Source organism: Theobroma cacao, unplaced genomic scaffold (genome assembly GCF_000208745.1).
Source record: "Theobroma cacao cultivar B97-61/B2 unplaced genomic scaffold, Criollo_cocoa_genome_V2, whole genome shotgun sequence".
Classification (NCBI taxonomy): domain Eukaryota; kingdom Viridiplantae; phylum Streptophyta; class Magnoliopsida; order Malvales; family Malvaceae; genus Theobroma; species Theobroma cacao.
The window spans coordinates 28797-46558 of record NW_017234770.1 but is presented as its reverse complement, the minus strand read 5'-3'; the positions used below and the strand labels follow the sequence as shown (position 1 = coordinate 46558).

Below are 17762 nucleotides of genomic sequence, written 5' to 3'. Positions count from 1 at the left end.
TAGTTGTATCAACCAATTTATATGTTGTACCTTTATCTTTACAAGAAATACACAGGACGAGAAAAACTTGAGTTCTTCACATTTGATGTCAATTTAAAAAAAGAAAAAGAAAATTAATGTACAAAAATTAAGCACAAAAAATTAAAATCATAAATAAATTAATTTTTGACTACAGCAGCGACTACTTCAATCCTTTCACCAACAACGGTGCCACCTCCTTCTTCTATACTCACCTGTTGTTATATTCGCTTAAGCTTTTATACTTTTATTGCATACAATTAAGTTTTTGAACTTTTATTTTTAGTCAAATAAACCTTTCTTATCACTTATGAGTATTCAATCAAGCCTTTTAACTTTTTATTTTAAGTCAAATAAACCTTTTTTTATCACTCAGGAGTTTAATGTTATGTAATCTACTACATGACATATTGACTTGATGTGGCATGTTGACTTGTCATGACATATGACAAGGCATTAAATGTTAACTAGGAATCTCTTTTTTTGCTCAACCACATGTCTAAAATCATTGAGTTAGGGATTTGAAAAAAAAAATTAAAAAAAAAAAAAAAAAAAAAAAAAAAAAAAAAAAAAAAAAAAAAAAAAAAAGAGAATACAAGTGTTATCGACATATTGATCAAGGACAAGTTATGCGGAGTCAAGTTATGCATCAATCCTCAAGGCTGGTCTAGATTTTCAATATTTAATTACTCTTGTTGCCCTTCTCGTGCCTTCGATTCCTCCTTGCTACAACAACGGCAACGAGTGCAGCAACGACAAGTACAGTAAGGACCCGTGGTCAATTGCAAGGGCATGTCAAACTAACTAACAAACCAACATTAATTTCAATTTTTTTAAAAAAATAATATAAAAAGATTATATATTTTGATTTTTTTATTACGTAACTTTGATTTAGAGTAATTTAGGAATTATACAATTATAAAAAAATAAAAAATAAGAAAAATTTCAATAATCACATTCTTTTAATAATAACAGAATCATCTTTGTTTGAATTATTTTCATCCATTACTTGGTTGCATTCAACATGCTTTGGGATCGAGAGTTCATTCTTCATTAAAAAAAAAAATTGGTTGTTGCTTGTTAGGTTTTGTATTAACTTGAATAAAGTAAATACGTGTCACGACCCAAACTGAGGAACCGTGACCAGCACGCACGAGTCAGGCAGGTAAGCTTGCGAGACTCGAGGAAGCCTTGGTACATAAATCTGATTAACACATTTCATTCACATCAAGGCCCCGTAGCCATCATTATATCATAAAATCAACTCAACATTCATAGTAAACATTAACCATCTTGGCTCATTTTCTCATAAACATTAACATCAGTTGATATTATAACCATACATAGGCTAGTTTCTTAAAACATATAAACAATTCATTACGTAAATATAGGCTAACGCAATGCCCACATAATCTATTTAGACATAACTTTTACATATTACGGAAGCGTAAAACTCAACTATAACCTAGCAGAGTGACTAGTTTCTTAAAACATCTAAACAATTCATTACGTAAATATAGAGTAACGTAATGCCCACATAATCTGTTTAGACATAACTTTTACATATTACGGAAGTGAAAGACTCAACTATAACCCAGTAGAGTGACTCATCAGCATGATAACCTACCAATTGCCAAAATTGCACTTTTAATAGCGACAACGTTAAGCCACCGCTAAGCCACTCAATCCTTAGTGTCTATTTATCTGCACATACAATTGAAAAAGGTGAGTCATACTAATACTCAGTGAATGGGAGCATATGACAATTGTAAATGTGTAAGGATAGTTGCTATACACATCCTTTTAAATATGCTTACATATAATAAGCTAAACATGTACATGGTAATACAAGTCAGATGTCACTTGTCATACATACTTTATTATCATCATGGTAGTCGTACTACGCTGCTTATAGATATATATATATATATATATTCATTTAGCATATATTATAGGGTAGATTATCTCAATTGTGCCTACCAAACTAATTATCATTATAGCCGTCTAACGACTTCATTTATTGTATGAACTAGCCCACCATATGGCTGTACAGATATGTGATTAACGTACATACCTTATAAGCATTCACGTCAAGCATAAGTCCTTCGACCCTGTAAGCTCACATTGCATCATCTTACATTGTCATACAAATATGACTCTTACTTTAAGCCCTTGCATTTACCATATTTCATAACATAATATTAGTCATAACATCATCATATTATAAAATGGTCCTTCTTGGGCATAACATAATCACGTGCGGTGGCCAACTGATGGACAACATACATCATTTTATCACCCCCCATTGCCGAAGCAAAGAATGGAATACATAGTCATCATCCGAAGTAGTCTCAATGAATGGCATCATAATACTGCAAGTGGGAATCATAGTCTAGACAAACCACCATCTTTGCTTACCACCATCCCTGTAGACAACATAACATCATGCATAGCAAGCAACAATCATAGGCAGGACAAACCACCATCCCTGCTAACAACATACATAGTCACAAAGATATAGACACACTCAACCTCATATCATACATCGTCCGAAATCATCTACGAACATAACATTCTCATCATTTGTAATCATAACTATTCATACATAATCATGTCATCATCCGAAATATCATCCTTGGATAGATCATACATTACATCATATCATGATAGCATATCATCCTCATCATAATGCAAAGTTCATAATTTGCATTTCTATGCTTAGCCTAGGAATAATCCTTCTAGACACTTCACTAGTTTAGACATATCGTTTCTAGATGCATACATCACGTGCATATCAAACATAACATCATTTGCTCATAACATGGGCTCATATTCACATTGACATTGTCTGGCCTAGATTCGGTTCCTCTAGGCATCTCACATCATTTCATTCGTACATTGCTATTCTTAGTCTAGGCATAATCCTTCTAGGCAATTCAAGTCATTCATAACATTACTAGTCTAGGAATACTTCCTCTAGACATACATATGCTGTACACATAATACATATCATGCATTTTTATTCTAAAAGCGTACTTGCACCCTAATCATTATGCTCTTAATCATAAAATCCCCATTCACCTTGACACTTCAAGTGTTCTTCTATCGGCACTTGCACAATTCAGCTCACCAATGCCTTAGCTTCAATCCATACAATTTAGCATTTAGGCAGCATTCTTACTCTTATAATCATCTAGCATTTACAATGTAAATTCATCAACATTCATACATTAATTCTCTATTTCATAACTAAATTTCTAACTTTCAACCCATTTCCAACTTTCAAAATTAGCTCAATCTTTATAGCTAATTATCATTGAAACTTAATTTCTATAAATTCTTCATCAATGAGTTAAACTCTTACCTTAGATATCGTTTAGCTTGCTCTAACCTCAAATCTCCAGCCACATTCAAGTGCCTTCAGCTACCAAAGCTAGAACATAAACTTTTTCATGAAGAAACAATTCAATTTGAAAATCAATTAGTAAAAAGTTTTAAATTTACCTTAGGCTTGATTTTCTATGTTCAAAATGCCTTCTCCAAGCTTCAAATTTCCACTTGCAAAGCATGGGTTCAATGCGGCAGCAAGGCTCTCTTTTCTCCTTGTGTTTTTCCAAATGGGTGGAATGCCCAAAGCCTTTTTTATTTTTGCAAGTTTACATGCATCTATTGATAGATGGCATGCATCTATCGATAAATCCTTCTCGGATCGTAACATTTTTGCCTCTCATCTATCAATAGATATTTCAAGTCTATCGATAGATGGTATTCATGCACTTTCATTTCATTCTCGTAGTGCAATCTATCGAGAGTTTTTTGAGTTTCTATCAATAGATTATGCCTCTTTCTTTTCATCATCAATCACAGGTGGCTATCTATCGATAATTACCGAGATTCTATCATTAGATATCTTTCGATTGCCCTTCTATTTCTTCCAAGTGGACATCTATCTATAGTTATTAGGAATCTATCAATAGATGTTCTTCGGCTCTTGCATTTCTTTGCTTTTATCTTTAAACTATCGATAAACTACAAGCATCTATTGATAGATCATACTTAAATTCAAATTCTCAGCATATTTAACCTTCCAAATCCATTCCTTTAAGTTCTCATTGCATTTTCATTCTCATAATCATCATATTTCATCATCCTTTAATCATCATTAACACATACATTCATTACATAGCTTCAAATTCTCAATCATGCTCTATGTCTCATGGCACTTCATTCAAACTTAGCATAATTGCTCTCATGTCATATTCATACATTTAAGTGCGAAACACATGTGCTATATCATTTTGGTGTCAAACGTATGCATACATCATTTCGAGCCTTTACATACCCATACATTTCATAGTCATTTCTTCATGGACATAGGCATTCTCACAAGTATAAACATTAAAATTTAACTTAGCTCATCCAAATAGCTTAACATACGTTCATCATTAAAATCGGGAGTGTTACAATAGGTTGAGTATTTGAAGACAATAAATCGACTTTATTAAAGAAAACAATAGTGTTTAGGATAGTCTTGCATTGTGATTTAATTACGATTGTTTAATTCTAATTAANGGTGTCTTGATTTCTTTTTTCTTTTAATTCTATTGATTGGGTTAGATCTTGGGCAATTCTTTAGAGACAATTCCGCAATTTCCCAACAAATAGCTTCTTCAAATGCTTATTTAAAAAACGTTTCAGATATGCTCAACATTAACCATTTGAGGAAGCTATATTGGAAACAAAAATTAAAACACATTACAAGAAAACCGTTAGTTATGTTAAGTTAAAAAAAAAAAAAGGGGAAAATGAATGTTCAAAAAGATTTAGGCACAACAATTTACAAGAACACTCAAATTAATAAAAAAAAATAACAATATTTTCTCCAACCAAAATAATTGACTACCATTCCCATAATAATAAAATTAAACACAAAAAGAAAAAAGAAACTATATCCTTTTTATCGATTTGTCTTGCTTCTAGCTCAAAAGTCAACCCAGACTCATACCACCAACCAACCTCTATGAGTAATTGCAAATGCAAAGAAAAAAAAATACAATCTTTATCCAAATGATTGGTAAAACAGTGCTTGATTGGTAAAAATTTTGATAATGATAAAATATTTATTCTCAATCACAGAGCATGCATTTGGTAACTTGTTTTTTTGCCTACAATGAGTCTGCAAATTTTTATCATAATTTCCATCACATTTACAATGTAAACTATGTATTTAAATCTAACAATTTCAGACAAAATTCGTTAACACGATTTATAATAAGTGGGTTTGAGTTTTGTATAATCATGTTTGTGTTCAAAATTATCTCAACTTACTTATGAGACAAAATATTCATGTTTTATCCAAGTTAATACGTCTAACTCATATATGACACATTTATACACGTTTAACTAATCATATTAATATGTTAATCCACATTACTCAAAATGTCTAACTAATTTAAATTTGTTTATTGTAATTATTAACATTTAAACTACGTAAATAATCTACTATTTATGTTTAAACAGGTTAAAGTCATGTCGTTTCTAAATAGGTTAATCATATTCAAAAGTGTTAATCATGTCATATTGTTCGATTCATGTAATAAATATGTAGTATTACATCAAGAACTCAATTATTTATTTGTGTCGTGCTCATATCAATCAATTTATATGTTATAGCTTCATCTTTACACAACATAATAACGACAGGCTAATATGGATTACCAGCCTTACATGCACCCCTTTAATCAATTGTGCTTACGTAGGAGCCAAAAAATTCTACTGTTACAGGACTCCTTCCTCCTGCCTTCTTTCACCCATTTTATCTTTTAAGCTTCGTTTCATCTATATGATGTCTTAAAAGGAAAAAAATGTCGAGACATCACTAAATTATGTACAGCAAATACAACAGCCACATAGGTAAAATGTGGGATGATGCTTTAGCTATGACTATTACATCCATGGCCTAGAGAAAGTTCCTCTGAAAGGTTCCGGATGAAAATCTGGAAGTCAGACCCTTGGCCATGTTATCAGTATCAAGCTTTACATTCTGCCTTCCGGCAACAAGGTCCTTCTCTCGATCCCAAGGCTTCCATGGATGTTTACCCTCCCACTCCGCTTTCTCTGCCTGTTGCTTGGATTTCTTCTTTGGACACTTTGCGGTCTCTTCTTGATGCTTTTGTACCAATGATTTCGATCGCTTTTCTTTATTATATATATCCACCAAATCTGCGTCTGAATTGGTTCTCTTCTTATCATCTTCATTAGAAGCAAGTGCAGCAGCCTCATTGTAGGCTTCCAAATAACTGCAATTTAGCGATTAGAATCATAAATAAACACATGAACATTACCATACAATAGTTAGCATCTAAAGCATTCAAGAACATTGAAAAAGGAGATTCTCACTGCATCTTTGCTTTTTGGGCTCTCTCCATAGGAGTATCAATCCAACCACTCGTGTCACCACGTCCTTCTTTAGAACTCTTGCTAAATCTTGTTGATTGCATTGTCACACCAGGCTGACAAGAATAAAAGGCATTACAACAATTAGGGTAATTTCAGTTTAAATGCAAATATGATTCCCGTATATGTTTAATGCACTTAATCTTTGAGCTTTTAAAAGGAGGATATCCTTCTGAGACAGAAGGGCTAGCTAGCTATTCATGAAACTTTATGAGTTCCTATTAAAATCCAAATATAATTTGGAGGTGATGCAAGATTATTCTAAACATAATCAGGAATACACAATAACAAAATCAAAATTTTCTGAGTTCCGATACAACATGGGATACGCATGATTGTAGGATTGTCGTTCCTGAATGACGATGGAAACTGAGTAGGATGTTTGTGCAACTAACGACAAGGCATCAAGTAGAGAACTGCAGATTAAAATGTCTTACTTTCCTTTCAGGAGGTAGTGTTGTCATCCATTCATCCCTTTTTGGTGGCACTTTAACCTCCACTTCTGCCAGGAGCTCATCATCACCCTCCATTGATATACCTGCCAAGATAACAACTTTCTTGGTTCTAGATCAAACACATTTTATTTTTTTTTTTGAAAAGTGATCAAACACATTTTTTAGCATGTCAAGAAATGTTGACACAAAGATGAAAACGAACAATAAACAATTGGAGAATATATAGTCAGAGATTCTCTTGCACAAGGACCTGAAACAAAGACTGGAGCTGCAATTTCCTGTAGAGCGTGAATGGTGCGCATAGCCGTTCTAATTATGTGTGTACTTATATACGGGTCATTTAAATTACTAAGCACCATAAGATGAGTCATAAGACTGTTGGTGCAAATATATGCATGTATATACACAAGTGAGAGAGATAAAGGCCATGCACCTCACAAAGATAAGTAACCAAGCTTGTTGGCTGCTCAAACAAAACAAGTCACCAAATCACAATTGACAAGTCAAGGGACCATCAAATCAAACATGGGAAGCCTCAAGATCCAAAGATATTTAATCTACTTGTCTAGATTATATATAAAACTAAAAACTTTCTAAAAGGTTTTACTTGACAAGAATGCCTCATAAAACTCTAGTTTCCATAAGGTGACTCATTTAACTAAAAGGTCTTAGACACCCCTGAGCAAATTGATAAATAATTGAATAATTTGTATTTTTTTGAGACAACATAATATAGGACATAGAGAGAGAAAGAGGAGAGTTGTTGCATGTCTATAATTACGAGCAACATCTAACCTTGCAATCTTCTCCATTGTGCAGCTTCACGCATTGCTCGCAACTCAGCCTATAGGAGAAAAGGGGTTTATGTAACAAGTTGGCTACTAATTAAGTTTATTAAACAATACATGTACAAAGCAGTTGGTAAATAGTAAATACCTTAAACTCCTCCTGCTCCTCCTTCAGTTTAATTTTTTCATCCATAGCTTTTCTCTACAAAACAAGTGGAGAGGTTTGAGGTTATAATACAGGAATATCAAAATAGAGGACAACGTACAATCACCATAGATTCAGAATGCAGCAAAAATTACCTATTGATGAGTGCACATGAACTCACTGATGAAAAAAAAACATTTTAAGATGCATGATTACCCAACTAAAAAACAGGACTACTAATATTTTGCAACGATATTAATAATACTTCTTTGAACACCACCTCAGAAGCTTCAAGGAAACAATATCGTCAATATGGTGAGGAAGAGAAGATATCCCACTGCATCTCTACAATGAGGCTGTGCAACCCATTCTGATGGTAAACTTGACCAAATATGCCACTCTTCCATCTTCCCTTCCCTTCCCCATTTTTATCCAAAAATCTGACTTATAGCAATGTGTTCCTTGGACTCCGAAGTAAAAGTCAGGTTAACACATGCATCTAAGGAACTCATCATCAAACTCATTCAAGAGAGGGATAAGATCCACATCTCGAAAAAGATACTGAACTTATAAATGTATAGAAAGAATGGGTTCTGAATATGACACCAAGCTATCTATTACCATTTGCCCGATACATTATATTTATCCTACAAGAAACATGTAGAAAAAAGCCGACCAGAACTGGGCTGAGATTCCAAGAAGCTATATAATTTGAAACACAACCTAACAAAAACCAAAAGAAAAAATTTTTAAGAAAAGGGTAGTTACTCATCAAGATAACCGAGGAGCGATTCTCACTGTCTCTGCAGCTTTGTCACCTATTCACAGGTTCTCACTCTTCTGTCTCCCCTAGTTCTCCTGTTCTTAAAACTCCTACTTCATATTATATTCTCTCTTTACTTACCCTTCTACTCAGATTTCTCAAACATTTTCTTTTCTTTTCCATTTGTCATCGCCCCCCCCCCCCCTCCTGCTTCTCTCTTCTTATCTATGTTTTCATCTCATCATCATCAGTAGTGGATGATGTGTAGCAAGGTGGAATAAGTAGCATTCAAAATCTCCAAGTCATGTCCAACACTTATCCACCCTCACACATCATGGTTTATGTCATTTCAGCACAGGTGCACTTCCAAGTGCAACAACCCCCCCCCCCCCCCCTCCCACCTCACCCCAGCTCCTTCGTATTGTTGGTGCAAATTTAGGACAAATTTCCCAGCTAATAGGCTTTTCTCCTCATGCAACTTTTTGATGACACTGACTCATTAAGCCAAATAAGGTCTATAAGAGCATTACCAAAATTAAAAAGGAAAAATAAAAGGGGCATCCATGAGAACAATGAAATGAGACCATTAAAGGACAAGGTGTGCAAAGAACAGAAAAAGACATTGCTAAAAATAATAAATAAAACCCATATTATTGTACAAAATATAACAGAGATGCCAATAGTCAACAAGTTAATAACGAAACTCATTCTAATATTAATTTGAATAATTAGGGTAATGCTTCCTAATTCTACGGTTGTGCTACTAGACAAAATTAGATTATTTATTTCAATCTGAGAGAAAAATAAGTACTCTATTTTCTTCATCCTCTCATGTTTGCAAACTGTAGTTGACTAGAGTCTTCCGACAAAAAAGAGGTAATGGTTCACTCCAAAACCTTCTAAAAGTTCCAGGGTACCACAGAAACCAAAATGCCTCAAGAAAATCCCATCCAGCCATTTAAAGTTAGATAAGAAAGTCATATGCACCATCTGAGGCCATATCTCCTGTGATTATCGCACTACTAAGACTAAAGAAAAGTTTAATTGTACTGACTATTACCACCAGATGGGCTAGCATGTGCTTACATAGAGCATTGGTTCACATAATGATATGACACAGGCAATGAAGAACCATTAAGACCCAAAACTAATAAGGCATCTTTAAATTTAGATATCAAGATGGCTGTATTTAAGATACATAAATCAAACCCCCACCTTATCTGGATCTTGTAACTCCTTGAAAGCTTTATTGAGAATAATAAATGCTTGGTGTGCCTGAGGATGAGTACATTTGTCTGGATGCACCAAAAGAGACAGTTTCCAGTACCTACAGAACACAAAACAGCTTATGAGCAACACAGATCAACACAAGTTCACAACCATATCAAGATAAATAGCAGAATGCTGGTCGTAACATTTTAATTTGTCAACATATATAAGTAATACTACATGCTCTTCAATTAACTTCAGTTTCAAGTAAGAAGACAATGGCTCAGGAGACAAAATAAGGCAAACCACCTCAAAAATGAGTACACAACATGAAAAGCAAATAATTTCTAGCTTCTTCATTAAAGCTAATCTAGGACATACATTTTGGCTCAGCACCTATCAGCAGCCTCAAGGGAAATTTCTTCCGTTACCACCGACTTTCCAAGTTAGAAGTAATTGGTATAAGTGATCCAAACTAAAAGACTTTTCCATAAAAACAAGTACACAATGTTAAAGGATAACCCATAGCCTTCTAAAAGCTCCCAAGGATATTATACTCATGACAGTTTCATCACAGGTTCAGCTTTTAAAGTTTTTGGTATCTCTCTAACTGGTATCTCCTCCTTGGACTTCATTGGAGAAGTTGATCTTGTGTATGAACTGAGTACAAATTGCAAGGCAAAAGAACAAAGCTATCTTAGAAAGACTATTTACTTTATCCTAATCTCCTATGTTGGACACCTAGAATTTTATGGGTATGACACTGAGTTTCTCAAAACTAATGGAAGAACTTGTCAGAAACATGACTTACCTACATCAGACACATACTCAGCTCAACATGAATCTTGAGTCCATGGAACATTGCAATCAGTGAATTGATCTAAGGTGGGAAAAAAGCTAATTACAGTTAAATAATGGATTTTAAATTTTGACATAGAGACTGGTTAACTATTTCACCTAATTCCAACAAATCGCTAGCTGTGATCCTTGAACACTTTCTCTTAAAATAAGACCAGCTCATTGCACAACCCAGGCATCTCAAACAGTAGCCACAAAATCCCCTGTTTCACACTACTTTTTCTTGGCAAACAATATGCTAATAAGTCTCCTTTTGGTTTGGTTCCTCATTTACTTTTAATATATTCAATTTATTCAAGGAAAGTCGAGGTTCCATCCTGGTACAGAAATCCCTTGCTTCCTCTGTATCACTGCATGGGTTCCACCCTCCCACATGAAACTGAATAATTCATGTTAAATTATTTAAAATGAAACTGTTCGACTAACTACATCAAATATAAATACATGTTAATTGACAAGCATTCAGTTCTGACACAAATCTTATATGCATTATAATGAACTGTCATGTGCACACCCAGTTAGCTAATTTGTAGCTTAGATTATTTAGACTAGGGTACAAAATTGGACGCTTATCATTTAGGAAAAGTGCTAAGCAATGAAAGCCAAAGAAAAAATTCTGGAACTAATATTAAATACTGCATTTCATATAGATAAACAAGAAATATATATCATCCTCAATAAAAATATAGAAACAAATAAACTCATTAAGAAAAAGCCTTACTTTTTCTTTATATTATCAGCAGACATATTTCGGTTTGCTCCGATAACATCGTATGGACAATCAGCCTCAACTCCCATAATTCTAGTGACCTGCTCAAGGAAAAAAAATGAAGAGCTATTAAGTAATCATACACAAGTAATTGTTTATACATACAATTGTAATGCATCATGCCAAAGAATTGCTTATCAGACAAGTTCATAGACTACTGAATATATATTCCTAGGGGTCCTAGGAGACCTTCAACTACAACCCAACCTTAGACCAACAAATTTTTGTTGACCTCAATTTTCTCAAGCTCTGTTAATGAAGAGGTACTACAGAACCACAAGATGTTGAGTGAATATCTAGGCGAATCCAAGAGAATAAGAAGAAACTATGATTAGAACATATGACAACAAAAATGTAGTATTTTCTTTCCTACTTTTCTAATGATTTCAAAAAAGTTCAAGGCCCTAGCAAAACAAGATATATGATACCAAACACCAGAAATAGACTTATAATGAGATATAATCAAGAGGTGCACGATATAGGATGCTTGTTGAGATTAGGAAGAAAATATCAAAAGTTACAGGTGGCAGACCATGAATTAAGGCAACAGAAAAGAACTTCCGCATAATGACCCCACCCCCCAACCCCCCCCCCCCCCCCAAAAAAAAAAAAGGAGAGAGATGTCCCGTCCCTTCTTTATGCNAAAAAAAAAAAAGAACGAGATGAACCAATTTTTGAAATTGATTTCATTTTGTTGGCAATGTTAGTCTATAATGAATCAGAATCTACTCAATTCAACAGACACAAGCCACCCTTTATACCTCCTTTTTCTACAACGCATAAAAAATTGACAAAATGACCTTCAAGAATTTAGGATCAGTTTCAGTATAACCTAGATGATTAACACAAACAAAGCTAAGAGAGCAAGTTAAAAGGATGGGAAAAGAACCACAAGGCAATATATCTGCAAGAGGTTCCTAAAAGACCACATGAGAGGAAAATTTCACATTCCAAGTGAAAGGCTTAAGGATGCAATCGATATATCTCTACCAATCATAGATATAGCTAAATCTGAATAAGATACGTAAGTAGTAAAATTTTTGAAACCTCTTCAAAACGCTCTGCTTCATTTGCAGATTCAGCCTCAGCAACCAGAGCAGGTGGTGGAGGTCCGATAAATAGTTCATTATCTTCCTCCAACTCAGCTTCTCTGAATTAATTTGTGAAAAGAACACCAAAGCAAAGCCATAAAAACCAGTATTAACATTTTGATACAAAATATGGATATATGAAATAAATTGGCTAAAGGCTTATTTTAGGATATAACATTTATCAAATTTTCATTTCAGGATTCAACATATTATTTCAATCAAATTAGGATGTGATCTTTTTGATTTTATCTATTTAAGGAAAATTGATGATAGAAGTTAGTAAAGAACCATTTATAGAATTACGGAATTCAAATATATATTTGTTAAAGATTACCATTATGTAGTAACTCTCAGTCATATTAACTATATCTGCTGACTTTTGTCATCGATTTTCCTTAAATGGATAAAGCTCAAAAGGTTACATCCCGGAATAAAAAATTTGACAAATGTTAAATCCTAAAATGAGCATTTAGCCAAATATGTTTGAAAAATTTGCAAACCAAAGTCTTCAATAGAACCAAAACAAGTAAAATTCAAATTTGTCAGAAACAATGTCACCAATAAATATGTGAGCAAAAACTTTTGCTGTTTATAATACCTGAGCTCAGCTTGGGCTTCTGTTAATTTGGCTGCTGCAGCAAGTAGCTCGGCTGAGGGCATTTCAGGGCCAATCACCCTGCAACAAAATAAAAGCATTATGAGGTTAGATATTGACACAAGTAATCTCGTGCATCTGTGAAAAGCATTACAAATCCAGCTTAAAAATTGAAATGAGAATTCTGCTAATGTGTTTAACAACATTAAAGAATAATCTCAAGGTTAATCAATATACAGATCACCAAGGTATAACAACAACATCATAAATATGTCAAGAAAATCTGATATTATAGTCATCATTAGATGCTAGACTAATCAGGACCATAAAAAGGTTAAAATAAATATTTCTTAGTCTTTTATATTTCCTTACAATAGAAGGCTTTCGTTTACATGTGTTTTCTATACAATTAAGTATCAGGGATATCTTATAATTATGCAGGAAACTACAAAGTTTAACTCCAACAGCCTTTACTACTCTGGGCATTTCTTTTTAACAAAATGTTTTCTTGTTAGCTAGGTAAAATATATAATATACCAACCAGAATCACACCCATACCTAAAAGTTCAGACCACGACCTCAAGGTGGTAACACATAAATGCTTTTAGTCTAAAGGTGACACATCAATTGCTGGATATTTTTCTCTTCACTCTTTTCAGAATATCCCAATTATATTTCTACTATGTTTAATTGCAATTTTGAAATAGAAAAAGGAAAAGATAAGGCATCCCTGTGTATTAATCAAATCAAGGCAATTCTCGTTGCATGTTTTCTCCCTTCTTTTCTTTTCAATTAGTCCACTTTCACATATTTATAATTAAGGTCATTTTCTATTAACCATGGTCATCTCATTTTATCCCTAAAACATACAACAATTTGAACTTGAAACTCCAACTTGGAAGGCTCATATTTGAGTTTTAGGAATGTGGTGTGGAGTTTGTTTGATGAAAGATGGCTCTCTTGTATTTTGTAGCCCAAGACCCAGTAGGTCACAATACGAAACAAAAAGAAAAAACTCATTCTGTTTTCGACAGATTGGTCAAGTTTATAGCTTCTAATAGAAATAGAAAAATAAAACCATAGAGAAAAAAATTTTAATAATCACCTTCTTTTAGGAGTAGCAGAATCATCTCTATCTAAATTATTTTCATCCATTACTTGGCTACATTCAGCATGCTCAGGAATTGCGGGTGCATCCTTCGCTGAAACAGAACTTTTGGGCTGTTGCTCTTCAGGTTCTGTATGAGTCTGAATCAAGTGACCCACAACATCCAAGGTAGGGCGAGCATTTGAAGATAGTAAAAAGACTCTATCACCATTTTCCTTTAAGTTTAAAGAAAGGAATAGCTTCTTCAAATGCGTGTTCAATGACCTTTCAGATATGCCCTTTATGTCAACTGCTTGCCCATCATCAATCATTTGAAGAAGCTAGGTTGAAAACGAATATCAAACAAGGAAAAGAAAAACGTAAAACGTAAGTTCTCTACATTGATGGTGAGATAAAAACAAGAAAAAAAGGAATGTAAAAGAATTGGGTATAAAAATTAACAAGAAAGCTCAAATTAATAATAACAATAATAAAAAAACAATAATCTTCACTTCAACCAAAACAATTGACTATCAATCCCATCAGAATAAGATCAAGCACAAAAAGGAAAAAGAAACTATATCCTTTTACTAATGTGTCTTACTTCTAGCCCAAAAGTCAACTCACACCCATACCAACAACCAACTACTATGAATAATTGCAAGTGCAAAGAATAAAAAAAAAATCTAAATGATACATAAAACAAAGCATGTTTGCTGGCATATCTATTTGTTTAGACTACACCATTTATTTCACAAATTCTAAGTAGTTCACAATGGAGCAACAAAATGATAATCAAACAAAATCAGCAATTACCTGTTTCAAATCATTGCCAACATTAGGAAACTCCTTCAACATCTCTTCAACAACTACTTGTGGCTCAACCCTCCCTCTATCACCCTCAGAATCAGACCCAGACCCACAATCAGGACCCAACTGAGACCGATGATCCCTTTTCTTCTTCTTTCTATCCTCTCTCCTCAGTTTCCTCCTTTTTCTCTCCCTTTCTTTCTCTTTCCTCTTTCTTTTCTCTCTTTTTCTCTCTTTCTCTCTCCTTGAACTCCCATCCTTCCTACTCCAGTCTTTCCGGTGCCGGTGACACCTCTCTGGAGATGATTCAGAGTAGTCTGAGGTTGATGGAGATGAAGAGGAACTGGGTGTCTCATCTATATGTTTCTTCTTGTTTTTACTCCCCATATTTTGGGAGCTATAGAGCTGCAAAGAAACCCCAATATTCATATACAAAACCCAAGTTGTTAAAGTGATGAAACAATGTAACCCAAGAAAAAGATTACATTAAGAATTGGAAACCTTGGATTATTTTTAGCTGGCAGAATCAGAGACTTTCTAAAACATTATGCCTTTTTTAAAATAACAATAATATTGTTACTTCTTCTAGTGCAAACTCAACATTGATACTACAACACAATTTAAAAAGAAACTAAATATAAGTTGTTATAAAAATGTTAGTGGTGCTGAAACAATTGGTTGAAGATCGCTAAGCATTATTGTATTACATGCAACACAATGAAGTATGGTGCGTAATATGAGGATGACGATGCTGTGTAAACAGGTAATTATGCAAACAATTCCCAGCATGCATCAGCTGATAATTATACAAACAATTCCCAACATCTTGATGCCACAATATTGACCTCTTAATTGTCTAGAAAACACCAGAAGGGGAGCCTAGAAGATTACCTAAAGGATTGACCCTAACGACTCTATCTAAAAAAAAAAAACAAAATATATCTTCTCCTGCCTATCCTTTCCAAAACCCTAAACAAAAGTTGAACAGAAAACAAAAAAGGGTAAATTAACAACCTTAAGCATATAATATTCCTCAATATATTCATCAGACAACCATAGAAAAATTTGAAATAGTTTAGCTAATTGAAAAGATAAAGTATATTGTTATGGATAAAAAGAGAGAGAGAAAGAGAGAGAAAGAAGATCTAAACCTTCAAAACAATAATGGAACCTTCAATGTCAGGGTCTAATCCAGGACTTTCGCAATTTCCACCATGGGTTTAGGGAACTGAGAAGATGGGCAGTGGTTCATGCTCCACGTTCGGCAAATAGTCTGGTGGATCGGCTAAGCAATCAGGGAACAGGTAATGATACGACGCCGTTTCGCAAGAAGGAAAGGACAGAAACAGAAAGAACGAGAAGGCAAATAGAACTGCGCTAAACAGCGCCTTATCACTAAGAAAGAGAGAGAGAGACCCGCCAGGTGCCAGATCCGACCCGGAGTTTTACCTTTACAAGCCAGCCTGAGGTCCAGCTCGTAGTGGACTCTACCCAAAGCAGCCCCATGAATGAGGTACATGGGCTGTGGCCTTCCCATTTTTTGTTTTTTTGTTTAATTGTGTTTTGCATTTATTTTTATTTCTAATTATTATTTATTAAGCTCATTTTTGAGATATATATATATATTTATATAGTAACAATAAAGTTAATGAAAATAAATATTTTTATTTTTATTTTAAAAATTATATAAAATAACCATAATCATTTAAAAAGCTAAGCACGTAAATAAGTCCTCGAACTATATCAAAAAAGTCAATTTAATCCCTATCTTTTTATTATATTCAAATAAGCCCTTAATCTTTTATTTTTGATCAAATAAGCTTCTCACAGTAACCGTTGATTAACAGAAGTTAGTCAATATTACGTCATCTTCCATGTGACATGTTGACGTGTCATCTTAATGACGTCAATGCCACGTGATAGATGATGTGGTATCAAAAATTATTAACTAGAAATTAACTTTTTTTTATCTATCTAAATGTCTAAAAATTATTGGTTTGGAAATTAAAACAAAAAATTAAAAAAAATAATTCCTTCAAACTGATTACCATCATTTCTTAACTGATTCCCATCTTTTTAATCTTTTTAATTAAAGCCATCATTCTTAACAAAAAGAATCTTCGCTTTCTTCAACATTCTCTAAACCCAATGTACCTTATAGTCAAAAAGTTCTTTCCCTGTTTGCATATTCCTATTTCTTTTCTAAAATTTGTTTTTTAAGTAATCTTGAATTTTAAAAAACTGTGAAAAATGTGAAGAGAAAATCTATTCTTGTTAGTAAATAAAATGTAATGCTATCAGATTTTCCTCGTAGATTTTAAGGAAGAAAAGAGGATCAAATTTCTTTATATATTCTAAGGAAGAGAAGAGAAGGATTTAACTTTCTTTTATAGATTCTAAGAAAGAGAAGAGTATCAGATTTTCCTTACAATTTTTTTTTAAAAAAAGAAGGATTTGATTTTCTTTTATTATGGAACAACATTGTGTGTCTTTTCTAGTTTTAGTATTATAAACTTTGTGTGTCCTACGTTTACTCTTCCTTTTCTCAAAATCGTTTCTGAGTATTCTCTGATTTCTTTACACCAACTTTCATTCAAGCAACAATGGCTTCAATCAAACTTGAAAAGTTGGATTAGGTTTTTTTTTATTAAGAAGGATGACTTCAATTAAAAAGATGACAATCAGTTAAGAAACAATTGTAATCATTTTGAAATAATT

General features: G+C 33.5%; 1 protein-coding gene across 1 annotated transcript; it reads right to left on the bottom strand.

Moving 5' to 3' along the window:
- Nucleotides 1-5628: 5628 nt before the first annotated feature.
- On the bottom strand, nt 5629-16442 carry LOC18592947. The gene is made up of 12 exons (XM_007019918.2): nt 16196-16442; nt 15051-15449; nt 14253-14575; nt 13151-13228; nt 12509-12611; nt 11414-11502; nt 9841-9952; nt 7866-7919; nt 7725-7773; nt 6912-7012; nt 6418-6530; nt 5629-6317 (listed from the first exon to the last, which is right to left on the bottom strand). The coding sequence occupies exons 2-12, from the start codon at nt 15429-15431 to the stop codon at nt 5978-5980; spliced, it is 1743 nt and encodes a 580-aa protein (XP_007019980.2). The 5' UTR covers nt 15432-15449; nt 16196-16442; the 3' UTR covers nt 5629-5977.
- Between the last annotated feature and the right edge of the window lie 1320 nt (nt 16443-17762).

Excerpts from the sequence above, each read along its gene's own strand:
- LOC18592947 (XM_007019918.2), bottom strand. The coding sequence starts at position 15,431 with ATGGGGAGTAAAAACAAGAAGAAACATATAGATGAGACACCCAGTTCC. Across the intron at positions 14,576-15,050 it reads TTGGCAATGATTTGAAACAG|CTTCTTCAAATGATTGATGA; the intron begins GTAATTGCTGAT and ends TTTTCAACCTAG. Across the intron at positions 11,503-12,508 it reads AAGCAGAGCGTTTTGAAGAG|GTCACTAGAATTATGGGAGT; the intron begins GTTTCAAAAATT and ends TTCCTTGAGCAG.